This window comes from Cebus imitator, unplaced genomic scaffold (genome assembly GCF_001604975.1).
Source record: "Cebus imitator isolate Cc_AM_T3 unplaced genomic scaffold, Cebus_imitator-1.0 Scaffold217, whole genome shotgun sequence".
Lineage (NCBI taxonomy): Eukaryota > Metazoa > Chordata > Mammalia > Primates > Cebidae > Cebus > Cebus imitator.
This window is the reverse complement of record NW_016107532.1, coordinates 1,219,204-1,230,751: the sequence shown is the minus strand read 5'-3', so window position 1 is coordinate 1,230,751 and position 11,548 is coordinate 1,219,204. Positions and strand designations below refer to the sequence as shown.

Below are 11,548 nucleotides of genomic sequence, written 5' to 3'. Positions count from 1 at the left end.
CCAGCTAATGTTTTTGTAGTTTTAGTAGAGACGGGGTTTCACCATGTTGACCAGGATGGTCTTGATCTCTTGACCTCGTGATCCACCCACCTCGGCCTCCCAAAGTGCTAGGATTACAGGCTTGAGCCACCGCGCCCGGCCTGGAGTATAGATTCTAACCACATCAGGTATGGTCCTCTGACCGGCCACACAGTGTCCCTCAAGGGCTTGTTAGAAATGCACAGTCAGGCCCCACCCCAGAGTAATTGAATCAGAACCTACAGTTAACAAGATCCCCACATGATTCATATGCAGGTATAGTTGGGAAGTCCTGGCTTAAAGGGCACAGTGAAGAAAAGGCAGGTTGCAGCCAGTCTCTGCAGGGTCTGGTGGGCCAAGTTTGGGTCCAGCCAAGGAGGCTGTGGGGAGCCTTTGCAGACGTTTAAGGCAGGGAGTGTCTGGTTCTCACTTGTGATGATATGACAGCTTTAGGGGCCTCGTGGAGGAGTTGGGGCAATGGACAGGGCCTGCTCTGGGGACTCTGCCCCTTATTGCTGTGTGGCCCTGGGCAAGCAGCTTAGTCTCTGGGGTACAGAATCCTCATTGCAAATGGAGAATAAGGCCACCCCCCTTGCAAGGTTGTTGTAAGGAAGGCTGGAGATCTGGGCTGGCACAAAGGAGTGTTTCTGTAGATGGCAGTGGATGTTTACTATGGTGTAGGTTGGAGGGGCTGCGCAGTTGCCCAGGAAGCCGTGGGGTGGTGAGGAGACTTTTACAAAGAAAATACAGCAACACCAAAGAAAGAAAAAAAATCCACTAACCATAGACAGTAAGGAGTGTACAGAGCAAAACTTCTGCTCCTGACCATAAAAGTCTTGCCAATGATCAATTCACACGATTCAGGACTGGGGTGTGTGTGTGTGTGTGTGTGTGTGTGTGTGTGTGTGTGTTTGAGACAGGGTGTCACTCTGTCTCCCAGGCTGGAGTGCAATGGCACGGTCTCAGCTCACCACAACCTCTGCCTCCTAGGCTCAAGTGATTCTCATGCCTCAGCCTCCTGAGTAGCTGGGATTACAGGAGGCCACCACTACCTCCCGGCTAATTTTTGAGACGGGGTTTCACCATGTTGCCCAGGCTGGTCTCAAACTCCTGTCTTCAAGTGATCTGCCCGCCTCGGCCTCCCAAAGTGCTAGGATTACAGGCATGAGTCACGGTGCCGGCCTGATTCAGGACTGTTGATCACTGCTTTCTTTCCCACTCCCTAACGGGTCAGGAACAGAAGCTTGAAACGTCAGCTGCCAGATCTAGGGCACCCTCACCTCTAGCTGGAGGGAGCCTGGGGCCCCAGTCCATTCCTCCCAGAAGCAGCTTTCTGAAGGAAGGGGCCCACTGGGAGGGCCGGGTATGGGTATGCCTAGCCCATCTGTGGCTCCTTATCAAGTCCTCCCTTCTCTGTGTCTCCCCCCACCTGGACCTGCAGACAGGCCTAAGGCCCCAGATTTCGTCCCCTCTCCCCAGCCCGTATCTCTCTGCACGAGGCATATTCTAGGCGGGTTCTGCTTTCCCGGTCTCATCACTTAAGTCCTGTCATTTCGAAGGCAGGCGCCGTCGTGTCCCCAAAGCATCCGCATTCCCCAAGCTGCCTTTCTGTCCCTGAGGCCCCTCGGGTCTCAGCAGCCGCTAAAATACGCTCGTCTGGGGCCGCAGCCTCAGGTCTTAGCTCATTGGCCAACAAGAGATGATTGACAGCTCCTGAGCCAGAGAGCGAGCCCGATTGGGTTCGCAGCCCGCCCAGCTTTGCCGGGTCTCCTGGAGCAGGTGTGGCTGGACCGCTGGAATCCCAGTCTGAGGCCGTGCTTCTAGTGGGCGCACGCTTTCCCGCCCGGCTAGGCAGAATCCTGCCCGAACCCGACACTGTGGGTGGTTTGGTGAAGTCCTGTTTTCTCTTGCCAAGACCGAGTGAGGGCTTGTTTGCCTCAGCTGCCCTCGGACCGCAACTCCTAGAAGATGAAGCTGAAATGCACGGAAGTCGGGGCAAGGCAGGGCTTGGGACTGGTCGATTTCTCAGCTCTGTGATAGGAGTTAGGAGCGGGGAAGGAGTTAGAGGAGGAGTCCTAGCCGGGGGATGGGGCCGATCTGCAGTGACTTTGAGCACCTCCTAATGTTCTCGGCTGCCCACCCATCATGAGCTCAGATTCTGGTGGGCCTGCCTGGGCTCCATTAGTGGCTCAAGGCCCCTTTCCCAGTTTTCTCACTCCTGGGCTGCCCAGACCTGCACAGAGTGGGTGCTCAATAAACATTATTTGAGAGAATAACAGTGGTTCCATTTACTAGGCAGGGTGGCCATGAGCCAAGCTTGAATCTCATAGCAGGAAACCCCATTTACAGAGGAAGAAACTGAGGCTCATGGGGCTGGTTGGTCCTGACTTTCTACCCATTGTTTATTGACTGATTGATTGACACATTGATTGAGACAAGCATGTCACTTAGGCTGGAGTGCAGTGGTGTGATCACGGCTCACTGAGCCTTGACCTCCCAGGGTCAAGTGATCCTCCCACCTCACCTCCTGGGTAGTGGGACCACAGGCGTGCATCACCATGCCCGGCTAATGTTTTATTTTTTATAGAGATGGGGACTCCCCTTTGTTGCCCAGTCTGCTCTTGAACTCCTGGGCTCAAGCAATCCTCCAGCTTCAGCCTTCTAAAGTGCTGGGATTACAGGTCTGAGCCACCATGCCTGGCCCACCCATCATATTCTGAGAGCCACACAGCCAGAGTGACTGTTCTGTCCTGGGTGGAATCTGCCACCACCACCTGGGTCTCTGCCCCTGGGCCTCCAACAGCTCTGCAAGGTTTTTATCCTTTTAGCATTTCCAAAACCTGTGGTGGGGACGGGGATGGACCTGGGAGAGTTTGGAGAGGAGGTGACTCGGAGGCCTCGCCTGTGTTGACGTCAACCCAGTGGGTTGGTGCCCAGACGGGGCGGCTCAGTCTCTGAGCAGTGGCCTCATGGGTATCTGCAGACAGGTGGGCCAATGTGAAGGTGGAGTGCGAGCCGAGCTGGCAGCCCTTCCAGGGCCACTGCTACCGCCTGCAGGCTGAGAAGCGCAGCTGGCAGGAGTCCAAGAAGGCCTGTCTACGGGGTGGTGGCGACCTGGTCAGCATCCACAGCATGGCAGAGCTGGAATTCATCACCAAGCAGATCAAGCAAGGTGAGGAGCTGCCCACCCACGTGTCTGGGTGGAGGGCAGGGCCTCTCACTGCCCCGCCCATCCTGCCCAGGAGCCTCAGAGAATGTTCCTTCCTTCCTGCTGGTGGCTGAGGCTGACCTCTCAATGTCTTCTCTCCCCTCCTCTCCTGCTGCACCCCCAGAGGTGGAGGAGCTGTGGATCGGCCTCAACGATTTGAAACTGCAGATGAATTTTGAGTGGTCTGATGGGAGCCTTGTGAGCTTCACCCACTGGCACCCCTTTGAGCCCAACAACTTCCGGGACAGTCTGGAGGACTGTGTCACCATCTGGGGGCCGGTGAGACCTCCCTCTCCCTATCACAGGGTCACAAAATACACCCCCAAGCTCCAGGTGCCACCCCAGCTGAAGGATATCAAGTTACTATCAGCACCTGCCTGGAACCTCTTACCTGTCAACCATCCCCCTCCTCCCCACCAATGCCTTCCCTTCCACATGAGACACTGCCGGGACTTGAATCCCACCTCTACCTCCAACTAGCCAAGTTACTAGAGCGTGGGGGGCATTAGAGGAGTTAATTCTCATGAAACCTTAGGCAGGGTGCCTGGCGCATTCTTGGTCTCCTCCCAGCTGCCCTTCCCTGCCAGAAGGTGGCATCAGAACCCACATTATGTGCAATACTTTGCAGCACGGCTGCTCTCTGCCAGTCCTCGCCCCCTGTGCTCTGCCCAGCCCAGGGTCCCGTCTTCTCAAGAAATTGTGGGGTTATGACAATTTGCCATGGTTTGGGCTTAGATGTGGTGTAAGTGAAGGAATTGATGCAGGGCTTCAAGCAGAGATGAAAGACCCTTTAAAAAGGGACAAAGCCAGCGAGGTGTGGTGGCTCACGTCTATCATCCCAGCACGCTGGGAGGCTGAGGCAGGCAGATCACTTGAGGTCAGGAGTTCGAGACCAGACTGACCAACATGTGAAACTCCCGTCTCTACTAAAAATACAAAAATTATCCAGGCATGGTGGCAGATGCCTGTAATCCCAGTTATTCGAGAGGCTGAGGCAAGAGAATCACTTGAACCTGGGAGGGGGAGGCTGCAGTGAGCTGAGATCGCACCACTGCACTCCAGTCTGGGTGACAGAGCAAGACCCTATCTCAAACAAAAAAAAAAAAAAAAAAAAAAAAAAAAAAAAAAAAAAAAAAAAAAAGGAGAAAGCCGTAGGGATAGACAGAATTTTCTGCTGTCACACCCTGTAAACAGTGCTGGGGACTAGTGACAGTCATTTGCCTTAGGGGATGCTATTTAAGAATTTTAAAACAATTATGTATTGAGTGTCTACTATGTGCCAGGCATTTTTCTGGGTGCTGGGATACACAAACATGCCTGCCCTCAGGGTGGAGCTTAGAGGCAGACATACTCCTGGCTGGGGCCCTGTGGATACTGGGGAGGGTGAAGACGGAAGCAGGGGCCGAGGACTAAATTCCTCCTCAGCCTCATCAGCTGAGATTCTGGTCTGGCCACAGCAGCCTCTGCATACTCTAGCCCTGCAGGCACTAGCTAGATGCCTTGGGAATGAGTCCCAGCTGTCTATCCTGCCATCAGTTACCCTAACAATCTTAGCCGGTTTGGTTTTGATTATAAAACGAGCTATCAATAGTTTAAAAGGATGCCTTTCCTTTTTTTTTTTTTTTTTTCTTGAGACAGTTTCACTCTGTCGCTCAGGCTGGTGTGCAATGACATGATCTTGCTCCCTGCAGCCTCTGCCTCCTGGGTTTAAGCAATTCTCCTGCCTGAGCCTCCCAAGTAGCTGGGATTATAGGCACGTGCTACCGCGCCTGGCTAATTTTTTTGTATTTTTAGTAGAGATGGGGTTTCATCATATTGGCCAGGCTGGTCTCAAACTCCTCAGCTCAAGTGATCCACACGCCTTGGCCTGCCAAAGTGCTGGATTACAGGCGTGAGCCACTGCCCCCAGCCAGCCTGCCTTTCCCATTTAGACAATGCTTGTTAAGTTTCAAGGCATTTCCACGTGAACTGCTTGTGCTCTCATCCACCCTGTGAGGCTTATGAGCTCATCCCGCCCTCCCCACCGCACAGCTGGGACACAGAGGCGTCAGAATCACACAGCAAGTCAGAGACAGGGCCAGCTCTAGGAACCAGGTTCCAAGAAGGATTTGGGAGATTTATGGGGAAGTGGGGGCTGAGATTCTTCCTCACTCTGTGTCCCTAGGAAGGCCGCTGGAATGACAGTCCCTGTAACCAGTCCTTGCCATCCATCTGCAAGAAAGCAGGCCAGCTGAGCCAGGGGGCCGCCGAGGAGGACCATGGCTGCCGGAAGGTGAGGGTGTTTCTGGAGCTACCCTGAGTGTATGAACTCCTGCTGCCTCAAATGGGATTGCTCCCTCCCTTTCCTGAGCTCTCCAAACTGCTCCTTTCTTGGAGGAGTGATACTGGATGGGATGGGGTAGGTGGGGGCTGTTGGGAGGAGGTAGAGTTCCCTATCCGTTGCCCAGTCCTGAGTCCCCTCACCATGAGGGAAGCCACTTTCTCGAGACAGCAGAGAACAGGGCGGTGGGGGCTGGTCTACCCCACGTGCCCCCTCAGAGTCCAGCCTAGTCATGTCGAGTGGCGGCTGCCGAAGTGAAGCATGGCCCCTGCACACCCCCATCCTGCCTTCCCCCTCCTCTGCCATCTGACAAGGGGTGTGTGCCGGTCTATCTCCCCTGGAGGAGTGAGGCCACTCAGGGTGGGCTGCACCTTCCCACTCCTTGTGTTCCCAGCCTCAGTGGGCTTCTAGAGGATGTTCAGGGAAGGGAGAGGGGTCAAGAGATGAAAGGTGCGTAAGTGATGGGGGGTGAGTGAATGACTGAGGGTGTGAGGGGGTGACAGACCCTCTCCCTCCTCCAGATAGTAGAGCAGGGGTGGAAGTGCTGCAATGCACACTTGCACATTGCAGGGGAGCAATTTAGGGGAGCTTGCTCCTAAAAGACACTGTGTGGCCCTTGGCCCCTCCCAGGAGCCCCTTGCAGCCAGGCTGGTTTCTCATTCTGTTTTCCTTTGGATTAAGTCCCTACTCCACCCACCACACCTGGACCCCAATGCCTCCCCCAGAGAAGGAGCAGGAAACACTAACAGGCATGGTCCCATGCAGGAGGAGGCAGAGGTGACACCAGAGCCCAGCTGCAGAGTCTGGGGACTGGCAAGGATACTGCCTGGCCCAGGGGCTGTGTCCTGGCTGGGAGGAGGTGGAGGGAGGGATAGAAAGGAGTTATCAACTTCTCTGGCATCAAGGCCAGCCTGGAACGTGTGTGGAGTGTTGAGGGTCCATGGCTAACAGCCCAGGATCGCCAGGGGTCTTAGCACAGCCCCTTCTGGCAGATGGGGCGCCCACCACACATACCACATCTGCTTCCCTTCTGCCCTGGCTCCTGCCAGCCTCGCCTGCCAGGTCTTGTCTCTGAGCCCCTCCTGCCACCCCTGGACCAGGAGTGCCCTGCACCAACTCCTGCTTTGGCAAGTCCCTGAAGACTGCCCATCCCTTTTCCATCTTGGCAGCTCTCCCCAGCTTTTAGCTGTGGTTTCCCAGCCAACAGTCATTTCCCCAATGTGTCTCTTGGTTTCAATGCCCAAGAGAGGAGCCTGAAGGGCTGTTCATCTTCCCGGGCCAGGTCACTGGCAGGTCACTGGCCGGTCGCTGGCGGCCTGCCGATCAGCCGTGCTGGCGCTGGGCCTCCACCCCTGCTTCCACAGCTATGGGTGATGGTGGGGAGGGCGAGTGTGGAGAGACGAGGTGCAGAACACAGCACAGGACTCGAACCAGTCCCCTCCATCCTGAGCACGTTCAGTGATGTCCCTGCTGGCATCTCCCACTGCAGGATTTATGGGTGAGGGTGGAGAGTCGTCCTCCCTACAGACACCCCTCTTCTGTCCACTCCTGAGCCAGGGTTGGACATGGCACAGCCCATCCTGCTACTGGCTGGGAGAGGACCAAGTGACCTACAGTGAGGCCCGGCGCCTGTGCACCGACCACGGCTCTCAGCTGGTCACCATCACCAACAGGTACAGGAGGGGTGGGTCCCCTGACCAGCCCTTGCCCATGTGTGGGCCTAATGTGGCCCAGCAAATGGGGAAGCATCCCACCATCATGCCTAGAGGTGCCTGGAGTACTCTGAACCTCAGCGGGCTCCAGGGTGTTTTAAAATCTTGTTAGAAGAATGACTCTCACTTGTTAAATGATCCCAGTATTTAGGGCAGGGCCTGGGCAGGCACAGGTGTGGGCTGGATACCTAAGAAAGACAGGCCAGCCAGGCATGGTGGCTCACACCTGTAATCCCAGCATTTTGGGAGGCCAAGGTGGTCAGATCAGAAGGTCAAGAGTTCGAGACCAGCCTGACCAACATAGTGAAACCCCGTCTCTACTAAAAATACAAAAATTTGGCGGGCATGGTGGCTTGAGCCTGTAGTCCCAGCTATTCAGGAGGCCAGGGCAGGAGAATTGCTTGCATCAGGGAGGCAGAGGTTGTGGTGAGCCAAGATCGCGCCACTGTACTCCAGCCTGGGCAACAGAGTGAGACTCTGTCTCAAAAAAAGACAAGCATTGGCTGTGTCTGACTTTCTCTACTTTCTTCTAAGCAAGGCAAGGGGTACAGAGAGTAGAAGGGGAAGCTGGGGGGGTTCCATGAATCAGCTACAGGGCTCCAGGGGTCCCCGCTTTCTTGAGCAAGTTACTGGCCGGGTGGAGTACCCGAGTTTCCGGGGCAGGGCGTCTGGCCTTTGGCCCAGGGATTGGGATGAGGGGAGATCCCTGCCCTGACCAGCCTATCTCCCGAAGATTTGAGCAGGCCTTCGTCAGCAGCCTCATGTACACCTGGGATGGCGAGTACTTCTGGACCGCCTTGCAGGACCTCAACAGAACCGGCTCCTTCCGCTGGCTGAGTGGGGATGAAGTCATGTACACCCACTGGAACCGGGACCAGCCCGGTGAGCCCCTTCTTTGACTTGGTGGAGCTAGGAAGGAGGCCGGGTGGACTGGCCCTGCCAGCAGCCAGCCCCAGGGCTTCCCTGTAAACGGATCATTGGTGCAGTGTGGTGTAGCGGCTATGAGCATGAGCTCTGGCACCAAACTGCCTGGCTCCGATCCTGTCTCTGCCGTCTATTAGCTGTGCATCCTCTGAGCGTCAGTTTTCTCTTCTGTCCAGTGGGGATAATGGTCCTTTCCTCATAGGGATGACGTGAGTCTTAAATATGTATAAAGTGCTAATATATGTAAAGAGTTAATGTATGTAGTGTTTAGATTACTTTTCTATGTGGGCTCACAAAAAAGGAAAAGAAAAAAATAATCTCTTCTCTGTCTGGGCTCATTAAAAAAAAGAAGTGTAGGCCGGGTGCGGTGGCTCAGCACCTGTAATCCCAGCACTTTGGGAGGCCAAGGCAGGCGATTCACAAGGTCAGGAGTTCACGACCAGACTGGCCAACATAGTGAAACCTCATCTCTACTAAAAAAAAAAAATACAAAAATTAGCTGCGCATGGTGGCTTATGCCTGTAATCCCAGCTACTTGGGAGGCTGATGTAGGAGAATTGCTTGAACTGGGACCCAGGAGGCGGAGGGTGCAGTGAGCCGAGATTGTGCCACTGCACTCGCTGTGGGCTACAGAGCAAGACTTCATCCCCCACCCCCCCCAAAAAAAGATGTTTAGAATACTGAGCACAATGCGAGTGCTTGTACTGTTATTACCATTTCACATTCATTATCTTTCTAACCCTTTCAATAACCGGATGAGGCAGATGATGAGGCAGGCTGGAGAGGTTAAGCAGCTTGCCTGAGCCCTCACCATGAGTGACCCAGAGCCAGGGCTCTGCCTCCCTTCCTTTTCTCCCACCTGGCCCCAACCCCAGGGAGCGTGTCCCTGCAGAGGTAGCCAAGCTGGTTCCCAGTGTGAGGGCCATGCTGGTGCCCTGCCGGGATGTGAGGGAGGACCGGACTATGAGTCCTTCTCAGAGCCTGGGTCTCCCTTCTCTCTTCTTCAGGGTACAGCCGTGGGGGCTGCGTGGCCCTGGCTACTGGCAGCTCCATGGGGCTCTGGGAGGTAAAGAACTGCACCTCGTTCCGGGCTCGTTACATCTGCCGGCAGAGCCTGGGCACTCCAGTGACGCCCGAACTGCCTGGGCCAGACCCCACGCCCAGCCTCACTGGCTCCTGTTCCCAGGGCTGGGCCTCGGACCCCAAACTCCGGTATTGCTATAAGGTAGGGCAGCCTGTTGGCGAGGGTGGGGGGCAAGGAGGGGACAGGAGCAAAGCGACAGTTCACCTGGGGTGGGGGTCCCAGTGGGACCAGCCACAATCCAGAGACACACCAGACTGCAGATAGGTGATTTCTGGTGAGACTTGTCCACGGAATCTGGAGGTCTGGTGCTCAATCATCATTTGAGGAATTGAAGGAACCACAGATCATTGATTTCAGAGGTTCCTAAATGTCAGGGCCAGCCTAGCTATTCTTCCGAATTGCCTGGGGAACCTGATAAAAATAAAATCTAGGCTGTCACAATGGAGGTTTAGATTCATTAGGTCTGGATTGGGCATGGTAATCTTTATTTTTGAACCCTGCTAGGTTTGGGGATCACTGGCAGAGTTCAAGGTCTTTTATTATGGACAGAAACTGAAGTCCAGAGAGAAGAAGAGACTTGCCCACATGAAGCTGTGGCTCTGCTGGGATTAGAGCCCAGATCTCCCTGCTGGTCAGGGGATGGGGCTCAGGGGCACTCTCTAGGAGGTGACTGTGCCAGCTCCCCTCCTCAGGCTCATCCCCAGATGAACAGGATTGTCCTTAGCTAGCCTGAGCTAGTGAGGTCCCAGCCCCTTCCTCTGCCATGATAGGAAAAGCAGCAGGTGCCCCTCAGGGGTGGGCCAGTGGGGACAGCCTAGACAGCTAGACTCTGCCCCTGCAGGTGTTCAGCTCAGAGAGGCTGCAGGACAAGAAGAGCTGGGTCCAGGCCCAGGGGGCCTGCCAGGAGGTGGGGGCCCAGCTGCTGAGCCTGGCCAGTTACGAGGAGGAGCACTTTGTGGCCAACATGCTCAACAAGATCTTCGGGTACTGAGCCGGGCTGAGGCGTGGTAGGAGGGCACTTGCACACGTGTAGGAGCGTGCATGGCTGACAGACCCTTAGTTTTATTGGATGAGGGGTGGGGAAGGACAGTGTGGGTGACCCCAGGGAGGTCTGCACCTGCTACTGGTGCCAGAACCATCTTGTCCCCACTCAAATAGCCATGGTGGCCCTGGTGTCTTGGGAGAACATGCTGGTGTGATCCACGCACTCATAGGAGACTGTATATTGCTCACCATCATCCCACCAGGAGCACCCCAACAGACTCACAAACTTACATATGTACCCACCCCCACTGCAAGATCTATACGCTGATCCTGGTGAGCGTTTCCCCTCACCTTAAGCCATCTCATAATGACCCATGCTTCTCAATCAAGTATTTCCTGAGAGATAGGAGGAGAAGGGCCGCAGCTGTGAGGATTTGCCCACGGTCATCCCTCTGAGACACCACCTCTGTCATGGGCTCTGAGCACCAGCACCTGGAATCCCCTAGCATTGGGAAAATTCAGACAGATCTGGGCTTTTTGAGAGCTTCACTGAAGGGATCTCTTCTCCCAGCAAACATCAAGACTACATTATTTGACTTGTAATTACAATAGTTCATGGTCATCACTTCTCACCATGTACCAGGCACTGTGCTAAACATGTAATCCTCACTCAAACCTCCGGACAACCCTATGGAGGTGTTAACTACTGACCCTTGTGGATTGATAGGTTATTTGCCCACGTTCATGGGTGAACCGATACTTGAATCCAGGTTTATTTAGCTCCAGAGCCGCAGATCCCTGCTACATCCTCATTTGGTCTTCCTAAACTCTGTAAAGTAAAAGCCTGTAGAATCTTGCTGGCTAGGGCACCCCCACCCAAAAGGAAGCCAAGCAAAGGGTAGGGACTACCACCCCTTGGTGGACGCTTAGTCCAGCTCTCCCCAACTCTGAGGAGAGAGCTTTACCGAAGTGGCCTCACCGGTGTATGAACACGTCAATGTGAAGCCCAGATGGAGAGGCCCCAGGCCCTGGGGGCTGCCCCGGTGACAGCTGCAAGGGACGGGGGCATGGTTGGGTACCTGCCCCTCTCATTTCCGCTCTCTTCTGTACCTACCCTTGGGTTGTGCTGAAGTGAATCAGAACCTGAGGTCCAGGAGCAGCACTGGTTCTGGATCGGCCTGAACCGTCGGGATCCCAGAGGGGGTCAGAGTTGGCGCTGGAGCGACGGCCTAGGGGTGAGCGGGACTGGAGGAAGCAGGAGGGGGCTCGGTGGGCGGGGCCTTCTGTGGGCGGGGCCT

General features: G+C 55.1%; 1 protein-coding gene across 2 annotated transcripts in view; it reads left to right on the top strand.

The window, feature by feature from the left end:
- The window catches only part of MRC2 (mannose receptor C type 2), a 58,993-nt gene that overhangs the window by 35,389 nt on the left and 12,056 nt on the right, over window positions 1-11,548 (top strand). For both annotated transcript variants that reach the window (XM_037745967.1, XM_017549243.2), the window contains exons 7-14: window positions 3,002-3,190; window positions 3,351-3,505; window positions 5,391-5,498; window positions 7,104-7,219; window positions 7,992-8,140; window positions 9,190-9,407; window positions 10,108-10,250; window positions 11,383-11,485. In XM_037745967.1, the coding sequence (XP_037601895.1) occupies window positions 3,002-3,190; window positions 3,351-3,505; window positions 5,391-5,498; window positions 7,104-7,219; window positions 7,992-8,140; window positions 9,190-9,407; window positions 10,108-10,250; window positions 11,383-11,485 (1,181 nt within the window). The remainder of the gene's footprint in view (window positions 1-3,001; window positions 3,191-3,350; window positions 3,506-5,390; window positions 5,499-7,103; window positions 7,220-7,991; window positions 8,141-9,189; window positions 9,408-10,107; window positions 10,251-11,382; window positions 11,486-11,548) is intronic.